Below are 22,034 nucleotides of genomic sequence, written 5' to 3' on the forward strand. Positions count from 1 at the left end.
AGCCAGGAATGATGCCTCTCATGCTGAATTGCTAACCTTAGCAACTATAACTTTTTCAAATTGAAAACAACTTGATCTCTTACCTCTTTCTCCAGCCTTTTGAGATTTCCACCATTCTCTTGATATCAAACTGATCAGTGACTCTGTGGTAACAAGATTTAAAACCTTAAGAAGTCACACTTCATAAGCAGTTCCCCATATTATTTTTAATGCATTTTCAGAGCTGTTTTTCTTCCTTTCTTGTGAAGTAATGCCTCTATTTAAACATCTTAAAGGCTGCTGCTTAATATTACTCTTTTTCAAGCAGCTCAGAACAGGAAGACAGGACTATGGATTTCCTAGCCAAAACTGAATATAGTAGACAAGAAAGGAGAGAGAGGCATTATATAAAAAACACATTGCAATCAACAGGTTCCTTTCATTGAAATATTACATCTAGACCAATAATAAAGTATCAATCAAATAACAGTTTCTACACACCTTCAGCTGAACAGTTTGTGATCCAAACCCATGCATGCATGTTTCTGGGCAAAACCGGACCTTTCCCCAAATCTGTACAAAAAGCAGAAGTCAGATGTGCCTGTTCAGGCATAAGTAGCTGGGCATCTGCATCATTGGTTACACACATTTCATGACCTGAACTTCCATTTGTCACAGTTGATCAGCCAGCACTATAGTATATTCAAGGAAACACTGGTTCCCTGAAAATGCCCAATCGAATTTAACGGTAACTGTTCCTTGTCCCAGGGGTATCGTCAGTGCTACAGTTGGATTTCTACAATTAATTAGTTCATCGTCTGCCCTTGATGATTACATGGCACTTCTCCATAGCAACATTGATTTGTGGAGCTTAGCTTCATAAAGAGAAAAAACCCACAAACCCTCAGATTTCAAATTATCTGTCAACAACAGCAGTGAGAGTGCTCAGGCTGCAATTTTTAGAAGACAGTAGCTGTTTGCCTAACTTCTGCTGTGCTTGAGCAATTGGCAGATTTTGTATTGACCAGTGCTTAGCCAGCCTTCTGCTAGTGGGCTCATAGCTGATTAGTCACATGGTGATTCATTTCAAGCTTGCTAGAAAAGCATCTGAAATTAATGGCATGGGCTTGATAACAATCCAGGTTCCAGCCTCACTTAAACAGAGCTGGGCTGCTGTGGAGGTGCCAGTTACTCCTCATCATGCTACAACATGCGAAGTTTGTTTTTAAGTTTTTCCCTATGCCTGGTTTAATCATGCTTCTGATACCTCCTACTTTGTAGTAGTAAGAAACGGTAGCACCTAAGCCTTAGGATCGTCCAACATAGAAAACAGTCTAAGACATTCTGTACATTTTGTGAAGCACATTCAAGGTATCTAACAACTCACCCAGCAGTGAAACACTGACACTTCAGAGCTGCAGAGCGGTATGTGCTTATCAGCAGATGCTAAAACAGTCACCAAGTAACAACAAAATGAAGAACTACCCTGTCTATACTTGGGCTGGAAAGACTTTTTTGATATTCAAGAAGTTTTAAGCTGCAAGTACCTTCTCATTCTTTAATGAATCAGGGACATATTGCTATAAGCTGACAAGGCCTCAGGAGAGTCAACTAGTAAAATGAGAGCACTTAATGGGGATTCCAAAGCAAATACCTGAAAAATGAAGAAATCCAAAATACCAGAACAACCCCAAATACTTATTTCAAACCTTTACTTCACCCTCATTGTACAGGGATGCTTCAACACTGAATTAATAATTCTTACTCAGTCTCATTCCAGCCGAGCTCTCAACATCCCCTAAAGAAGTTTTTCTGCTCTGTGAGGTTGGCTGGTGTAGGGACAGAAACCTTGCTTTCTCCCCCCAACACAGTTTAACGAGGGTACTGAGTTCTCTCTTATCTAGCATACACCTTAATCTTTATATGAAGGAACATGCCTCCATCAGAATAATGGTTTCAGAGCAGTCCTTGGCCTTGCTGCTCCTCTCTGACACTGCACCTTTTACTATAGATCTCATGAGCCTTGCACAATAGATAGGAGAAAAAACAGGTGACCATTTAGCAGACACAAGCAGAATTTGGCAGCCTTTCACTCTTCCCACTTTCACATCAGAACAACTTAAACCACAGCAGAGCACTGACAGCACCCACCTCCATCTCCCCTGTCCCTGACAGTGTGAGTCACAGAAACCTGCAGACCTGTGCAGTGCTGGATAACCACTGTTCTTCACTTTACCTTCATCTACTGTGCAAAATGCTAGCAACAGTGGGATGGAAAGCTCACTGATTCCCCTCCATGCAATGTTAACAGCAGAGCTGTGTGAGTGAGTTACAGTACTATATGGTTTCATTTTCCATTATTTGCTATGCTATGCTATTTAAATAACATCTCATCCAAAGACACCATTGTTGTTAAAACCATTAGCTTCACATCCCTGTTGTTAGTGAACACCAAGTATTTATATCAGACAAAATATATATATTTTTTCCTAAATCACAAGTCACTACTCACCACACATCAGCACACTTGTGAAAACCACAAAAGAGTAGCAAGTAGCAGGTGGGAGCAAACAAGTAATTACATTCCCAGCAACACCTGCCTTAAATTTGAGGTGCACTGTTCAACTAGCAGCTTACCAACCAGTGACACAAGAAATGCCCAAGTAGTTCAGAGCACTAATTGGTAGGATTTTGAGTGCAATAGCAGTCTTTTCTTCAGGACTCCCTGGCCACTCTGATGGAATTAATTTCATCCTAATGCCTCAGTGTTCATATTATGTATCCTCCTTCAACAAAAATAGCATTTCAAGTAGTTGAAGCCAGGTTAATTATCCTGCCAGCCCCTGGGAAGATATACAACCACATGTGATCAAGGAACTACATGCAGCTAAGGAACCACATGCTGTTTCCCATGTGTCTGAATGTAGGAAAAAAGCAACTCTTCTACAGTTTAACAACACTACTACCTGAGATATAGATACTGGGTGTGAGATTTGATGGAGGCTATTTGATAAATAATTTAAAAGCCTAAGCATTCAGGACAAAGTAGGAGAGAAGGTGGCTCAGAAGCTATTTGTCTCTTACAGTGGTTACATCCAATAGATAAGCATTACCAGCAATGAACACTATTTTTAATCCAGTACACTGAAGTACAAGGGAAAACTACAGGCATTGCATATAGATGCACTCAGAAGATAACAGACTCCAGAAAGGAAAACTACAAACTGACAGCAAATTCATCATAGGAGTAACTAGTATGGATTTACCAAATGCACCTGTAACCTGGAAATCAGGAGGTCCGTAGCCAATAGTTATCAGGTGCTCAGTCTTTCTATTAAAGTTATGGACACAAAACAGCTTTACAGATGAAATAATGTCAGTCTGTGAATTTACAAGCAGCTAGATGTGACAGCAGGGAATGTTATTTTCACAGCCTGATATGTCCTGTTACTCTTACATTAAAGTAGTATGTCCCAGAAGATTTCACTGGGGCATTTTTTACATGCCCACCTCCCCCAATCAAATGTTTCGGAGTTGAAACATTTGTTAAAAAAGGGAAGTGGTTTTTAATCAACGTATTACTTAAAATACAAAGACAAAAGCATTTGAACTCTCTGGTAAGTGTGGCTACTAATTATATTTTCTGCAGATAAAGCTATGAGTACAAATAATATTGAAGTTGTAATAAACATTTTGTAAGGCTTGAAAGGCACATAGTATAACAATCTAAAGCAGAAAAGTACCCTCTCTGCATTTATATCTTGGGTAATTCAGGAGACATCCTAATTTTGCTGCTGCCCATTCAGACAGCGTTTTCCCCGGGTTCATAAAAATTACCTGATCTTCCAATATAAGTCTGTTTGTACATTAGCATATTTAACCACCAATATAGAACTAATTGTTATTTTCCACCATTTACCATATTATTTACAAGATTTTTTGTATTGTCAGTTTTAGGCAGCCTTAGTGAAGTTTGGCAGCTGCAGTCTTCCAAGTGTGAGCATTGCAAATGTGATAGAAGTTTCTACTGCAGATTGTACTGAGATGCTAACCCTAAACAGCAAACAGCATTTAGGAACTTTCCTCATATGTCAAGACAAAACAGTCTTCTGTTTCCAGAAACTGCAGAGTGAATCAACAGTTAAGAAAAAATATGAAAAGCACAATTTAAAGTGATGTAGTTCTGAAGTACATCATGTTTTCTTCCCCCTTAAAGTGTTTCTGAACCTAATAATTCATAATTTGTTACGAAATCCTGCTATGATGCTACCTGGGGCTGTTTTCTTTGAGGGAAGGATAAGGAGGTGAGGTAGCGTGTGTTTAAACATTGTTTCTTTTTCTTCTTAAATAAATTACACTTGTCACATATGAAGAGGTAGATCAGTCTTTATTCTGACAAATTGCAAATTGTCTTTTCAGTCATGACCCTTGGCCCTTCATATGGCTTCCCTTTTCCACAGACCCTTAATCCGAATGCTCCATTGATTCAGAGGGCAAAATCCATCTGTGGTTTAATCCAGTATAGATTGCACGAAATTCTTCCAGTGGACAAGGACACTTGCAGGACAGCACATCTCACTGTGCCAGGCTGCCGTGTCTTTCAGGTATCTTCCCCTTCCACCTCTGAATGCAGCAGTTGGGCAGATCTGGGGATTCCGTGAGCAAAATAATTTTATCATACAAGGAGTTGTACATACCTAACAAGGTGGGGACACCTTCCTGAAAACTGGAGACACCAGTCCTGTAAGAAGTGCTAGTTACAAATCAATTATCCAATACAAACCCATGATACAGGGAAATGGAAAGTTAGATTCATAAGTCAGTATCATTACAAGAAGTTATCCTGCTATAGATGTGACCAAGACCCATACTATGGGATGATGCACTGAAGTGACTTTGTCCTTACAGAGAATCTGTTAACAAACAGGAACAATCAAGTGTGACTCCATCTTTACTCTTTTATCTTCTATTTATTTTTTTGAAAATTAAATGTCTTAGCTAGAAAGGTCTCTGGAGTTAATTAAGTATTTTTAAAGGCACAAAGAAAATAAGCTCATCTTCAGCTGCACATACCACAGTTGTCTGGCTTGCAGGTAACCTTTGATTCATTACCATGGCAGCAAAGTGTGTCGCCTGCAATGTGACAGCAAGAAAACTACAAATCCAGTGTCAAACAACACACAAAGCAACTTTTCCCCTTTATGAGAGCCAACTGATTTTTTTAAAGTCAAGGTCAAAGTTTATGGCAACTACATATCTTAACTATATGCATGGTACACATGTTAAACCAAGTATATAGCAGTATTCAATTCCTCAGCTACAGCAACTTAACTCAATTGTTATCTTCAGAAAATGCAGGAACAGAGACAAAGCAGAGAACAAGATCTGGCCTGTGCAGAGGAGGATCTGTGAGTCCTGGTGAATAACAACTTGAGTCAGCAGAATGCCCTTGCAGCAATGACAGCTAACTGCCTATGGGTCTTTGTAACTACAAGTGTAGCCAGCAGGTCAAGGGAGATGTCTTCTCTATTTTTAGTGTTTGTGAGGCCTCATGGTGTACTGTCCAGCCTTAACCCTCCCAGTACAAGACAGATGTTGCCAAACTGGGATAATTCCCAGGGAGAGCCATGGAGAGATCAGGGGCTGTAGCACATCATGCATAGTGAACAGCTGAGGGCCCTGGGGCTGTTCAGATGGGAGTCTGAGGGGTGTGAGAAGCTACCTGCTGTCTTCAGATACCTAACAGGGCTGGGTGTTACAGCGAAGACTGAGCCAAGCTCTTCTCAGAGGTGTCTTCACTGTGTAGGAGGCAACAGAGAAGTTACAGCAAGTGTTGTTCAAATAAGTTTATCCCTGTGATGGTAGTCATATGCCAGGAAAGGTTGTACAGAGCTCCATCCTCAAAGTTGGTCAAAGTTCATCTGGACAAGGCTCTGGGTAATCTGATACAACTCTGAGGCAAGTGGTAAATTGGACTAGATAATCTCCAGACATCCCTCCCAATTTAAATCATTCGTGTAGTTTTCAAACCTGTGAACCTGGTAATCAGGAGGGCTTCTCCCTGCATTTAAATCATTGCAAATTTTATAAATGCCTTTACAATATTAATTACAACAATTACAATATAAAGAATTAAAATGTACAACTTGAAAACAGATTCCACTCATCTGTTCATTTTTTTTTTTTCTAGGACTTCAGCTTTAAACCATCATTTTTTTTCAGTGACATTTTGAAAGAACAAAATCTCTGAAGCTTCCATTGCACTGAGTTACAGAGGTCCAAGAGACTAAAACTGCAGACTACCACCATCATCTGTTTTTTTTCTTACACCTGGAAAATATAGATAAAAATTAGTTACTTGACAGAGAGAAGAGGGTCATGAAATCTATTAAGCAAAATATTTTTCTTCTCTCTGCTTAACATGACAACATGCCTACCAACTTCAAACAGCTTCTTTGAGTAGAAACCAGGTTGCCCCGGCAAACCCACACTCAGTCCCTTATCAAAAATTGCAGCTGTATCATCAGGTAACTCCATTCAGAATGACTGCAGAGGGAAGGCCACTACTGCAATGGCTGCAAGGTTCCCCCTCTGCTATTCCAACACCGTGGCCTAGAACAGAAACCAAGCAAATAAAGCTGGATGTGACTCTTGTATCTAACATGTCCACAACTCCACTTCATATGGATCCAGTGCATGGTGAAATGGCTGGACTCTGTATCATAAACATATTTAGCTGGGTCATCAGTAACACAGGCCACAAAAACATCATGCATGGATCTCTCTCTGTGACATTTCTGACTTGAGAGATGAAGCAAGTACACTGTTCAAGCTGAAGTAGCACACTTCACCTCCCACCCACCCCTCTGAAAACACTCTAGTAACATACTAACTGAAAATATCTGCTGTCCTATCAATTTTGTGTGGAAACTAGGCTGACTCACAGTTACTATACCTGTGACAGACAGAAACTGCTGAGCATATTTCAAGGCACAAAGTCTGTTGCAATTATCATCTTCAGCTATAGGAGGCACCCCATTCTGATGCAATGAGACTCATTTTCTTTCCCCAGTTCACCCTTGCATCCTAAGGTGCACATCACACAATCAAGTGGGGAGAAGTGGCATCATGAACAGATGTATAATTGTGGAGACATCTATTCTCTGTCTAGACTATTACTTTAATTTATCACCAAAAGACCACTGAAACAAAATTCAGAGACATGTCTGACTTGTTACAAAATGTCACAGCTGAATACATTTCTGTGACACAGCTATTAAAGGCAAAAATGAATGAGTGACAATCCTGACAAAGAACAAATCTGAAACTGAAGAGAAATGAAACAAACTTGTTGCTGGTTCCAGGACATTGTCTTGTAGTCTGATATGCAGAATTTGAGCACGATCCTGACTGAGATGCACCAATACTTCACTTACCAATTAAACTGTACATCTTTAGATTTCACAAAGGCTAAAAAGAAGTTTAGGCTCTCTTGTACAAGTTCAACAACAGATTATCTCAAGGCACATTAGAATTTCACCTGTGTTTTTTTAAAGGTTAACAGTCTGGAATAGAAAGTGTTTTAGGTTCTTTGGTCCCAAGCAATTTCGCAGTACATGAACTGTTCTCTTAAATAGGTCATAAGCAAAAAGCAGGGAAAAGCTCCTCTCAGAGACCAAAGTTATTGACTTCAAGTTGTGAGCAGCTGTCAAGACTTAATAATCCTAACATTTTCTATCACTCAGTGCATCTTGTAACTGACTGCACAAATATGCATAACTCCATAGTTACGCCAGACAATCAACAGACCTAATGAGGGTAGTAGCACTGACCACATACGTATCTGGCAGTAACTGTCAGCTTTTTGTAACTGCACAGGCCTACCAGAAAGACACCACAATTTTGTCCTGATATTTACTGTTTCAACTAAATATGAGAAAAAATAGGTACAGCAAGTAGCTCTGTATGTTCGCTTAATGTTTTACAATAAAAGCATTTTAGTAACAGCGAAGCAAGTCGCAGATAGGAACATAAAAAGCTACCTTTGGTAACTTCTTGTCTGTATCACAGATTTCAGTCTGGGGACTAGGTACAAGATAAAATTGTTGGTAGGTAAAATCCAGAAGACAGGGCAAACAACTATTAATTACTAATGCACCAAGATGAGTTAAACATATTACATTTCATATTACATTTAAGCTGAATTTCATCTCTTATCTTTTGACCAGTTTATTTCAAATAGTGTCTTTTCCAATTTCCAGCCTTACAGAAGAGCTGGTCTTTTTCTGTGGGTCTGTATAGACATCCAGAAGTTTTCCCTCATCTGCACTTAGAAAACAAGCACACACTTGTTAGTATTAGAGGTCAACATGCTTGAAAAAAACTTCAAGGTTGTCTTAGTCTGTTAATTTACAGGATTTACAGGAACACTGAGTAATTAAGGCAATTATTTGAAAGTTATTTGAAAGGTTTCAAGAATACCTCTAATGAAGCATGTCCAATTATATTTTAATTATTTACTGTTACTAGTCAGGGTGAGATACTGAGATACAAGCTCTAGTAGAACTGAAGCAATCCTGAGAGAGCAAGTGCTATCCAGATGCACAGTAATTCCCAACAATTACTACCCTCTTTAGCATCACTTCACTACTCCAGTGAAGGGTAGTGGCACTTCAAAGAGAGCCTCAAACTTTGTTTTTGACAGTTGTGTGGACATATGCATCAGCTTCCTATTTGGTCAGTTTTGGTTTTCTCCCTTACCCCTTTTCTTGTCCTTTGGCACAAAACATGGCAGTATCTTCACAATAAATAAATAAATAATAATAATCAGGTACACCAGTAAGTGCAAATCAACTGTCATCCCAAAGTCAATGGTTACCATGCACCCAATCAAGAATCAGCAAGTGATTTACACGCACACATTATCCCACTTAAATGCATACAACAAATGCAATTGTAAAATGCACAGATACACAGATAATTCAGAGCTCAGTAAATGGACTGCAGACTCAAACTTCAGTTCTCATCAAGTACCATAAGCCTCCTGTTAAATAAAACAACTGTTGGCAGAACATCTTGCTTCAGCATCCAACACCACAGGTATTCAAAAGTAGTACTGCTAGAAAAAATCATATGCTCCACATACAGAACCAGAGAATGAAACATGAAGAAATATATCATGCCAAGAAAATGGGTACATTTAATCTTAAATCTAAACAACATATAAAAACTTATATTTCATACGTTTATTCGAATCAAAATCCAAATACATTTAAAGATATACAAAAATAAAAAGACATTTTCTACACCTTAAAAAAGCTGATCAAACTCACTTCTATGTGAGCAATCTTTTGTGCAATCCTAATTAGCATTCTCCTGTTATCTTCGGAGAATTCTACACAAAAATACCCTCCCCCCAACATCTAGCCACACTTAAGACTGTAGGCAACATTTCAGAAGAGTTAATACTCTAAAAGTCCCTGAATATATTACAAAGAAATCCTCTCACAGGTAATAATTACGGTAATACATTGCATTAACTACTTTAGGGCAAAGTACATGCTGATGGAGAGCTTACAATTCAAACTTTTATTTTGACAAACATTTTGTTGTTTTGAACAACATAGGAAGACTACATTTTTCTTTAAGCTAATCTTACATTTTTAGAAATAATTTTTAGAAATAACTAGAAAATGGACTTTTTTGCCAACATTCTCCCTCCCTTCCCCCTTTCTCCCCCATCTCAACTCCTCAAAACAAAATGCATCTGCAATTAAGAAAAGAAAGTAGAATAATGGTGTCTAAACTCACAAGCTTTTTTTGTTTTGTTTTGTTTTGTTTTTTATGTCATCATAATAGGAAGTTACTAGCTTTTCAGTATCATATTAAACTAATGAATTTACTGTAAGCATTACTACAACAGCAGTTTTGAACCTCCCTGTAAAGCACTTTCAACATATTTTTTGCATTAAGTCTTGCTCAATAATATTGGTCTAATTACCAGAAGCCAGCTTACATTGTAAACAGTTTTGGGGTGTACAAGCCCTTCTTCAGGTCTCAAATACAGCAGCAGGCCTCAAAGTTGAAAACAGTTGCTCAGAATTTAAATGAACATGCTCATCAGTCCACAAGAGAACAGCCAAAGAAAGCTCCCAAGAAACAAGTTTTTCCCAAAATTCTGCTTTGTCATAACTTCAGCTGTCAGCTTCATCCACACATAAAAGCAAGTTGCTTAGCAAGATACCAGTTAATGCCGGATCTGTGCCCAAACAATGGGCATCTAAACCATCAGCTTCTAGCTATTGCCTGTGCCAAACTGCAAGCGTTTACCTAACCCTATTGTAGTGATGTCATTAATTTTACTACAATTGAGATTAATACATGTTTTCCTAAAAGCATTCTGCCTGCAGCACATTTAACTGTACAAGGTTTCAATTCTATTGCTTCTGCAATGGGGAGTCTTCTGTCTCAAAAATCAAATCATGTCTGCAGGAAAAAAACACACTGATATTACAGGTGTTATATTCAATCTGTAACAAGTTAGTTCAGTGTGAAATAGCCATACTACATGTTTTGTCTTAAAGTCATCTGACAAAGTCCTTACTCTGTACATACGTGTAAGTTTCTCCAAAACAATTTCAGTCAGCATCTTATTTCTTGCTGTCTTAAACCTCAAGACTGTCTCATGAGATCATTTTGGCATTGGTAAACATATTTTTTTTACTTGAAGAGTATTTTACTCTGGAAGAAAATTTACTTTAAGAAGCTCCTGAGCATGTTTTTCAACCATTACTCACACTCCTAAGACTTGATCTGGAACACCCCGTACTGGTAACATCAGTATATTCACCAGTTATTTCACAGTACTGTTTAAGATGAAAGAACAGCACTGAAAGCTACTTGAAGACTACTGAAGCTTTCTTTTTCTTGTCAAGACATAAAAATTTGTCATGGCAATAGTTTTATCACAAATTGAGAGGAAACCAATGAACATGAAATGTATTTATTGACCAACAAGAGCGAACTCTGAAACACTTAACTGAGAAAATGGCTAAATAGTCATGAGCTTTAACAGTCTACTTTCTGCAACTAAATTTCATGTAGACCTACTCTGAAACTATAACCAGAAAGTACATCAACTGACAGCCCGGGTGCAAATAACAAGGAACACAAAATTCCTGATATAACAAAATTATGTCTGTTTTTGCAAGGTGGGAAGACACCCAACATGTTATAAAGCAGTAAATCAGTACTTGAGAGGTAGTCTAGTTGCTCATTTGACTGGGAGAGGTAGAGGTAGTGGAGAAACCAATTGCTAAGGCCAGTCAAAATGGTAACTACCCCAGGCTTTCCAATATGCAAAAAAACCTGACTGATAGCCTATTACTACTTAGGTCACCTGGAATTCAGTTGCTGGCCTTTTACTCATTTTTACATAGGCAATTTTATAACATCTGTTTAGGGAGAGAATATGCACTGATAACTGGGGCAACAGCCTAACCTCACTCGGTCATGGGTCAAACTAACGAACTGTAGTATATACATCTTAAGGCTATGAAGGTTAATAAAGCTACATCGTGCTCCTCATTTGGCAGGCTGAGGTTGTACTGTTAACTGCTAAAAGAAATACATTCCAAATGCTAGAATCAAGTTAAGTCACAAATTCCATAGGGTTCACTTACACAAAATTGCTATGCAATTTCTTTCCACGAGAAAAAAATCTTTTAGAGATCAAAGCCAACAAACCATATTGGTTGTATGGTCAACAAGTACGAAAAAACTCATATCTTAAAGTTATCATCTGCATGTGGAATCATACGTAATGCTCCCTTGGATTGATGTAAACTTTCCCAGGTCCAAAGCTTTGAGGGTGTCTGCTGCTCCAATTTTTGTAATATGTGTGCTGATAAACAGGATATATATGCTGAAGACTCTGTTCTTCCTGTAGCTCTTCAGCTTCGCAGGTAAGTTGCCTTCCATTCATGGCTTTCTAAGCACATACAAGAAATAAACAGTTTCATATTTCATGTATAGAACCCACTATTTCTGTTCTTGTTAAACCTCTGATGAAAATGAAAGGTCTATGATCTCCAAAATAATCCTAGGTATAAAGAAACATGAACTTGAAAATTCCTATCACTAAGACTATTATATGGCAAATGTTAATAACTACTCAAAGTTGACCTTCTAACTTCTGTTTCAAAGTTAGAATTTAACTCAAATCTAAAAATCAAAACAGACTATCTAAGTGTCTGTTAGAATCTCTGTTCTTTGTTATTTTATTCAACAAGAACTTTAAAGTTCTAGTGATTATATGATTAAATTCGCCAGCAAAACTACTTGGCAAATACAGTATTTTGAAGTCCTATTGACTCATTTAACTTAATGGACAGCAAACCCACACATGCAACAGTTATTGCCTTGGACAGACAAGTATTTTGTTCTTCATGCCATAAAACATCCTCACACTTATTTTAAGAAACTAGAGGAAATCAGTTTTGCTTAGGAATTTGAGCCATTTTATTTACCATGTGCTGCAAGCTCCCAGTATCTCTCTCTCCACACTGGCTTTGCAAAGCAAAATGTTCTTTCTGAAAGAAAAGTTAGTGGAAGCAAGTCAAAACTGCAGAACAGGTTTATTTTACACAAATACATTACCCATCACAAAAACGTATTCGTCATTTTCAAGTGTCTTAACTGACCACCTTTTACAGCACTCCATACAAGATAATCTCTAGTGGGAAGAAAAATGCTGTTGTCAACATACCAGTGTTATTTTCATGAATTTGACTTTAAATATGAGCATATTTGAGTGAGATTAAGAATCTTTTTAAATTTATGACATTGACTTTAGACAAGACAAATGAAGTCAAATCCAACATACAGTACAAGTCTTCACAATCATCACTATCATCATATGGATAAATACAGTTTGATATTGCACAGAAGTATTTAACTGAGAAGGAATTTAATTGGATACTACTAACAGTAGAAGGGGATAACATGTTGGTTTCTCCATTTGATGAAATAAAATATTTTTTTATTTGATAAAATTAAATAAAGCTGTTCCTTCTGAAAAAAATATAAATTTCTAAAGGCAATATCCAATGCAAAAGTGCTTTTTTGTTGTTAATTAAAGCAGATATATTTATATCTCATCTACTTAAGTTTGTTTTGCTGACTAGTTTTGCTATTGATTTTCCATGCTGCCTAGATCTTCTGCTGTCAACTTCTTCTGTGGAGCCTAAACTTCTTCTTCAAAGTATGTCTCGGAAGTATTACTTCAGACTCATTGCAAGGCCCAATAGCTAGATGCATGTTAGGAGCTGTTGGATGTTCTATTCACAGAACAGGACAAAAACTAACAGCCATCAGAATTTCACAAAACACATATAGCATGAACATCTTACAATCTCAGTGTTAACTATGTCTGCTCCTATTGTTCAGTGTGGCTTGCTAATAAAAATACAGCCATATACAGCAGTAAAACTTGGGTAATCCAAACAGGAGTCCACTGCTCTTTTTATTAAGTCTATCAATCCTTTGGAATATTGGCTATGTTGTAACAGAAGAAAGGCCGTAATTAATTCACCTGATTGCATCTTGTTATTTGATGCCTTCTCGTACTTACACTAGTCAATTCACTTATTCCATTATTTGCCTTTCGTTGGATTCTGAAAAACAGTTCCATGACCAGAATCAATGTAGTTCTTACAGATCTCTTAATTTTCTAAACTTATGGCTATTATAGTAACAAAGAAGTCTTAAAGCTGACTCCAATCAAGCAGTAGATACTGATCAAGCAGCACTATCCTACCCTAACAGCATATCCGTAGTCTATTTCTTCATGTCTTTAAGAAACTCAATAATGAACACAGAGGTTCTCTGATAGCAGATAGAGAACAAGGACTATCTGCATCTACTACATTTCATAACAGAACTGAAACTCTACGTACTTGGGCTCTGTGTCAGCTCTATTCACGAATACATTTAGCACTAACATAAATAGCAAACACCAACATTCCCAAGCATGTGACTGACGCTGCCTTGTTCTGATCTAAGTGCTTGTGCTAGCCCTCAGAGAACAGAAGCATATCAATAAAATTACAAGTACATAAAAAGCTAAAACACAGATGTTATTCCTGTCCATCAGAATATTCAGTAAGGATCAAATAACAGTGGATTAAGTTCAAGACTGCAGAAAAAAACTTAGTGATATAAAAAAAGGATTTTAGATAGCTTCTGTATCTTATCAACTTGTCAACTCTATTGCTTTTGGAACATCTATGACTATTAGTACTACTAATACTGTAAGAAAGATATTGTGGCTTATTTAGGGTATGCATTACATAGTGATGGCAACCAGAACCCATACTGAAGTACACAAATACACCATAATCAACTATGCTGAAATGATCCAACTTCAATGAAGTAATACCAAATGGAAATCCTCCTCACTGCAAACACTTGAAGAAAAATGAGCTAACTACAACTAACTTGTCTATGATTAGTTTATTGTTAAGATAGAAATAGAGAAAGTAATATTTATTGCTTTATTCTAAGAAAATCAGCATTACCGGTATATACAGCAGCACACATACTGTGCTCTTGAAAATAAGCTAGAAAAGTATGGCAGGAAGGCACTTCTAGAGTTCATACAGACTTTTGCTTTAAGTATAATCATCCTTCCAGCCCGAACTGTGGTTGTAAACACTATTCAGAGATATGCTGGACAAAAAGCAAGATGATATGTTGCCTGAGAAAAATATTTCTCTTCTTTTGTATTAGCAAGCTTTTCTAATACCTCACAGGAGATAGATTTTTGTTTTAACCAAAGGGGAGAGAACAGATTTTTCTATTCTTCAAAAATGGTTCTTCACTTGGTAGGTAAACACTTGTTCTTCAATATTTCTTTCAGAATGGCCAACAGTCATTTTAGTCAATAGCTAAAAGTCCTTCAGTCATGACTTACATGTATGTTGCTCCAAGTATCTATTTTAAACATGACTAAAGAAAGCACCCTGCATAACTTCTGATATTCTCAGTGTTTGAAGTGTAAGTTTGTTCCAATCTCAGAAAACAAACTTTCAGCAGCTGCTAAAAGACAAGAACAGATTTTATCTGAGCAATTTAACACCAATCCAACAGGAGAAAACAGGCATCTGCATTTTGCTTGGGTCTCACTTAAGCAGGATCTTCGGACTTGTACCACTCAAATCACAATTCTGTATCAGCATTTCAAGTAGTTAGTTCACCAGAACTTCATCCCCAAATTTAAACCTTACTCAGTCAAGCTGAACATCTCCAATCCATTCTATCTGTCAGTCAGTTTCTATCCAAACAAAGAATCAACTCATTAAAAATAATGTAAAAATGTGAACTTTTTTTTTTTAATATTAGTTCCGGATAGCACTGTGGGAAGAATACAGAAGAACAGTAACTATCTGTCTACTCCAGATCTTCAGGCATGTGAGAGAGTCATTCTTCTCCCATTTCTTTGTCAGTAGTGAAAAAAAGTTTAAGTAACAGTTTAAAGCCCTGTTCAATAGAAATAAATATTTTTCCTCAATACTAAATGCAATGTCTAAAAAGTGTATTGGTTAAATCTGTAATTTCAGCTTTTTTTTTTTTTTTTCCATTTTGTTTTCCAATTCAGGAGCTACTGCCTCAACGTACAATACTATCACTCCACCTCTATGTTAAAAAGGAAGCTAAGGTAAAAGTTGCTGGTTTTACATTTAAGGACTTGCTTTAAACAACACAGAGGACAGTCAAGCATGAGAACATTCCACTCCTGTAAAGAACAAGTCAAAATATTGTTTTACTCTAACAGTCTACTCTAACACATCATGAACAAGAATATAAAAACATGCGGTTCCAGCACAGAAAATATACCATATAGAAAAGTCTATATACCATATAGAAAAGTAACAGCTTGTAATCATTAAAGATGACCTCTACGCTAATTGGACATTTACATTTTAAACTGGAGGCAAGTAAAGGACCTCAGGAAATCAATGTTTCCTAAAGAACAACCAAGTCTTCAAACTGACAAAATAAAGTGAGGAGTGTTATTCTGCCAATTAAAACTTCCTAACTTGAATGTCAACTTATTCCAGTGCCATAAATCTTCATAATGTCTTATTTCATTGTTTTTCGCTGCAAACTTGGTATTTCCAAGTGTTGCTTTTCTTCTTGTATCTTCTTCCTAATGCTTTAATTTATGCATTTCAGTGTTTCCTAAGAGCACTGAATTTTACTTTCAATATGCTTCTTCTCAAACAGTCCTTTAAAAGGCTCAACCAATTATCATCTTATATTTTCTCATCCTTTCCAATTCACAAATCCCATTATAAATATGTCCTATCTACTCCCCATGTCTAAGAGATCTTATTTATAGGAATCCATCCCACAGAGTATATCATTGTCTTCATACATTCAAGATCCATTAATAAAAAGTCATGCCTCATTCTAGTCCCTATCAAGTTAATGTTTCCTTCCTGTTTTAAGATCCTTCATCAATATGGATGAGTTTATCTGCACACATTTTGTGCTTCTTTCTATTCAATCCTGTTTGCCTAAACAACTTTGCAGTCTAAAGCAGTTTATAATAACGCTTCCTCTTCCATCAAGGAAGAGAAATTCCTACCTTTATAAAGATCGTTAGAGAAACAAGTAGAAGAGTGCAGGAGCGCCATGAAATAATCAATATCAAATGCCATAAATGAATCAATATTTTCCTCTATTTAAGACTACTTTTTGCATATGGTCCAGAAATATCATTCAATAATGGGGCGTTGCATAGCCTTATGTTTTTAACTAAGCTACAAGTTCACTTTTTTCCTATTTTGGAAAGGAATACTTGTATTACCATTGAAGAGCTTTACCATTTGACAGGATAGTTTGGTTATAGATGTTAGGTGTTTGAAGTTTCAAGACTCAAGTCAGCCTTTTCAGGGCTAGAATTACCTACTTGACTGTATTTCCTTTCTTTGCTTTTTTTTCTGCTGCTATAAAAGAAAATACAAAAGAAGCCCAAATAATTCCTGAGTGTTTCAAGAATCCTGAATATTCATGCATTGCATTATATAAAATCACAGTTGAAGTATTATTTTTTTTTTTCTATTTCCTTTCGAAAGGCTTGTCAAGCATAACATAATACCATTTTTTCCCATAATGTCACACAGTTCCTGTCTCAGTCATGTTTCTAAACAAGTCAACTTGGCTTCTTAGAAATATATTCCTTTGCAATATATTCTATGAAATAGTTAACTAACTTGAATAATCAAATCATTTGTCTGGATTAGTGCTCCCTCTCCCACTCTTTTTATTAATATTATGCTGCAGAGAAATTTCTCTTCAAGCTACTGGAACTCTTCTATTGCTCAGCTTCTTGACTTGCCTCAAAACTCAGTTGCCAAGCAAAGATTGTGCCCTCACCAAGAATATAACCTTCAGGCTGCTCACTGCTCTTTCACATTGCACATAACAAGCCATTCTGAGTGAACAAATAGTATTTCCGTAACAATGATTAGGAAAAAAAGCACAAAAGCAAGACCTTAGAGATAGACAGTTTTCACAGTAAAAGCTATTTACATGGTCATTTTTAAATTTGTTCTGTTTACTGTCTCTTTGATTTAGCCTACTCCCTCACTCTTTTAGGGCCTTTTTTCCTCTGAATTTCTACATTAGTCACAGGAAAATACCAATTGGTATCCACAAACATCAGTATAAAAAATTAGGAGCGTTCAGTTAAAACATACTTCCACTTACGTGTTGAATTTTCAGCATCAGTACAAACACTAACTACACATAAAGCTTCCAAGTCTGAAAAAGTTACTATTAAACCATTTGTTTTCCACTATTATCAAATGTGTATAACATTTCCCTTTCTTTTAATACCAACACTCACATGCTCAAATATGCATTAAGATCTACTTAAAAATCAACTACTGCACACAAATGGGAGCATTTCAGCTTATTCAGTTATATCTGAAATAATTCACATGACCCTAAAAACTACTGTACTCTACCTGAGCACTAACTGTATCAACGATTAAAAATATTGCACACTACATGTATCAACAGAATCAGCTTAAATTGCATTGCTCCTCAGCTACTCTAAACACGTCGAAGGTACCATTTAAGTTCAGTCTCCTTCAGCTTTACTTTGCACTTTTGTGCATTTTATTTTTGCTCAGATTTATGTGATCATCTGTTGCTGTTGTCAATACAGCAACGCTTCACCTGCTTTTCTTTTCAGCATAGCTATAAGCTTGTATCTGAGCTATTTGGAAAGAAACCTACCAACACGGTTCTCACTTCTGTCTAGACACTGCAGTTCAAACAGCATTTAGAACATAATTTACACAGCCACTGCAGACACGGCCAAACAGGACAAGGCAGACACACTAAGCCACTTCTCCCTCTTTATAGCTATTCAAGCGTTGGCTTATTATGACAAAACAATACAACCAATCACTTCTTGACTAAAGGTAGTATTTTGACACTTATGTCTATTAGATTAAGCAGAAGCACTTGCCTCAAGCATAACAGACAGTACATGTGTATGGATAGTATCATTAGCAGATCGGAAGACTGCCTCCAGCTCCAGTTCTTTTCAATTTTACGAAATTCCACAGAAGAAAAACAAAACAGGTATACTAACAATGTTATGCCAACATCCATTAGTTCTAAATAAAGAATAGTGAACATGTAGCGTGATAGAGAATTTGATATCTTCTCCCTTTCCCAAAACAACTTAGGAAGTATTTATCCAGCTTGAGGGAAATGAGTATTGAACTGAATCTGGTTTTGGTATTCAGTTTGTAAAATGCATTTAGATAAAACATCTTCTTTGTTCAACAAAGATTACAGCCAACTTCAGCTTTTCTTAGTTCTTAAGTAGTCACTAACAAAAGCCACAGCAAGCAAAACCAGAGAGAATTCAAAGACAGTTCAGAAAAAGAAACCATGAACTTCAACACTGGATACTTGGAGAGCAGACTTCAGGCTGCTCAGTGAATAGTTAGTAAGGCCCCCTGCAAAACTGCTTTTGAAGATAATGGTGTCCAGCAGTGCTGGTCATTTTTCAAGTACCACCTCCTAAGAAGACAGGCAATGGAAATTCTAAAACATCACAAGTCAAGCAGGCACGGCAGAAGGATGGTTTGGCTTAGCAGGGATCTTCTAGAACTTAGGCAGAAAAAGTATATGGCTGCTGGAAGCGAGGTCAGGTTATGTGGGAGGAACTGCAGGGATGCTGTTTGCCTTAGTAGGGAGAAATTTTGTGCAGCCAAAGCTCAACTAGAGTTGAAGATGGACAGTACCGTGGTGGATAATAAAAAGGGCTTGTTAAAAATATCTGAAGAGCAAAAGAAAAGCAAAAGAATGGAGAAAACACAGGCCTGTCACTTCATGCAGACAGTCACCTCACAAACAGGAACATAAACAAAGCAGAGACATTTCATGCCTTCTTTTCCTCTGTCTTCAACACTAGCCATAGGCTCTGGGACTCCAGGTGCCCTGAGTTTGAGGACTGACTGCAGAACAATACGTTCCCAGCCAACCCCAATGTTGTGTGGGATTTGCCGTTCCACCTGGATGCATACAAGTCTGGGTGGCCCCTTGGGATTCAGCCCAGGGTACTCAGAACTGTCTGATGTCATCATGAGACCTCTTAATTCTTCCTTCTGTGGTCTTGGGAATCTGGAGAGGTCCCAGTTGACTAGAAGCTGACAAATACCGTTCCAATTTTCAAGGACAAGAAAGACGACCCTGGTAATTACAGGCATCTCAGTCTCACTTCAGTGCCTGTTAAAATTACAGAGAAGATTATTTTGGGAGCTACTGAAAAAACACCTGAAGGACAATGCAGTCACTGAACTTAGCCAAAATGAGTTCATGACAGGGAAGGTCCTAACAGACTTAGTTTCCTTTTAAGAAAAGGTTACCCATCTAGCTGACAAAGGGAAGCCAATTGATGTAACTTTGGGTTTTGGTGAAACTTTCAATATTGTTTATCACAGTATCCTTCTGGAGAAAATGTCTGGCATACAGCTACATAAAAACGCAACACGAAGGATGAACAATTGTCTGAGGGGTCAAGCTCAATAAGTTATAGAAAATGGGATTACACGAGGCTGATTGCCAGTCACTAGTGTTGTTCTGCAGGGCCCCATTTTAGGATCAGTTCTCTAATGTTTTCACAAATGACCGGGATGTAGGATTGGAAGGTGCTTTGACCAATTTTGCAGATGATACTAAATTGGGAGCAGCTGCTGAGATTCAAGATGCCTTGCAATGACATCTTTACAAATTAGAGGGATGGGCAATCAACAACAGCATTAAGTTCAAGAGCAAGTGCCAGATTCTGCACCTGGAGAAGGGGAACCCTGTGTACAGACTAGGGGGTGAGGCTGGAGAACAGTCCCAATAGAAAGGGATCTGAGGATTTTGGTCAATAGCAAGGTAAACATGAGCCAGCAGTGTGCCCTGGCAGCCAGGAGAACCAACTTTATCCTGGGGTGCATCAAACACAGCATTGCTGCTAGCTGGTCAAAGTTGAGTGATTGTTACACTCAACTCTGCACTGATTTGGCATCACTTTGAGCACTGTGTGTGGTTTTGGACACCATAGTATAAGGAAAACATAGAACTATTAGTGTCCAAAGGAGGCCTACAGAGATGGGAGGGGTCTAGAGGAGTGGCTGAGACCCCTTGGTTTGTTCAGCACAGAGCAGGCTGAGGGGAGGCCTCATGGCGGCCTGCAGTTCCCTCACGAGGGGAGCAGAGGGGCAGGCGCTGAGCTCTGCTCTCTGGGGACAGCGACAGGACCCGAGGGAACGGCATGGAGCTGGGACAGGGGAGGGTCAGGCTGGGGGTTAGGGAAAGGGTCTGCACCCAGAGGGTGCTCGGGCACTGGGACAGGCTCCTCAGGGGTCATGGCACCGAGCCTGCTGCATTTCAAGAAATATTGGGACAACGCTCTCAGATACGTGGTCTGATTTTTGGGTGGTCCTGTGTGAAGCCAAGAGTTGGACTTGATCTTTGCATGGTCCCTTCCAACTTAAGATATTCTGTGACCCTAACATGCTTCTGAATATCCCTGTAAAAGATAGCAAGTCACATTTCTTTCTGCTGTCATTTTGATATTTGACAGCATTGTAGATGTACAACTAACTTACAATAGTATATACCTTCTGATTCAGTAAGCAAGATAACATTTTTTTTTTAACATAATATTTCAAGCAGAGGACTGTATTAGCAGAAGTATGCTCCATCACTATTGCATTCACTAGCTATGGTAATGCCAGAAGAGTTACTCCATAGTTAGCACAGGTGTCAAACCCGAGGAACAAAAAGCATTGTTTACTTTGTATCATCTTAGGTGTTACACTGCCTTCAAAAGCAGAAGACAAAAATTACACTTTTTGTCAAATACATTTTTTTGTACATTCATAATATTAGAATCATCTGGCTTCTACTAATAATAGCAGTGAGTCTTCGTTTCCTACTTCACTCAGGAACAAAACTAGCAACTGTTACTCAACACAATACCTGTAACACAATAATATTTTCATGCACTAATTGCTTTAAGAAGAGAAAAGGTTTTATTGTCAGCTTATATTTGTTGAGCTTCAGTAGCCAACAACCCCCTGAAGAAAATCTACAGAAGTATCTTCAGTGCTTTTAAGAAAATCTGTAACTAAGATCTCCACATCAGTTTACAACTGAACAACCACTAAACACCTAGCAGAAAACACATGCCAATATTGCCTGGACAGCGTTATTTTAGATCACATTAAGCTACCCATGCAAATGCACTAAAAATTCAAGTAATTGTCACAGAGCTAGTATAGAATCTTTTGGTGCTGATGAAGGTATATTATATAAAAAATATATTTAAAAAGTTAGAATCTAGATAATTGCAGACAATTATTTAGCAACCCTCACTAAGAATCAAAAAAGCATATTAAGTAAACCATGGATCCAGAATTTCCATGTATTCCAATCAGTCCAAACACAAAAACTTAAAAGAATGGCAATTGTTACCA

At 37.7% G+C, this 22,034-nt stretch overlaps 2 protein-coding genes across 3 annotated transcripts in view; both read right to left on the reverse strand.

Moving 5' to 3' along the window:
* Positions 1-2,938, reverse strand: part of LOC311443770 (uncharacterized protein) — a 57,236-nt gene extending 54,298 nt beyond the window's left edge. The window contains exons 1-3 of one of the 2 annotated variants that reach the window (XM_084534231.1): positions 2,621-2,938; positions 481-552; positions 84-143 (exon numbers count right to left, since the gene is read on the reverse strand). In XM_084534231.1, the coding sequence (XP_084390357.1) occupies positions 84-143; positions 481-552; positions 2,621-2,732 (244 nt within the window). In that variant the 5' untranslated portion in view covers positions 2,733-2,938. Of the gene's footprint in view, positions 1-83; positions 144-480; positions 553-2,491 lie in introns of both variants that reach the window. The other variant, XM_084534232.1, reaches the window with a different exon arrangement.
* An 8,027-nt stretch (positions 2,939-10,965) lies between these two features.
* Positions 10,966-22,034, reverse strand: part of NECTIN3 (nectin cell adhesion molecule 3) — a 62,991-nt gene continuing 51,922 nt past the window's right edge. The window contains exons 8-9 of the mRNA XM_084533909.1: positions 12,507-12,569; positions 10,966-11,968 (exon numbers count right to left, since the gene is read on the reverse strand). Of these exons, the coding sequence (XP_084390035.1) occupies positions 11,792-11,968; positions 12,507-12,569 (240 nt within the window). The 3' untranslated portion in view covers positions 10,966-11,791. The remainder of the gene's footprint in view (positions 11,969-12,506; positions 12,570-22,034) is intronic.

This window comes from Aythya ferina, assembly GCF_964211825.1.
Source record: "Aythya ferina genome assembly, chromosome: 1".
Lineage (NCBI taxonomy): Eukaryota > Metazoa > Chordata > Aves > Anseriformes > Anatidae > Aythya > Aythya ferina.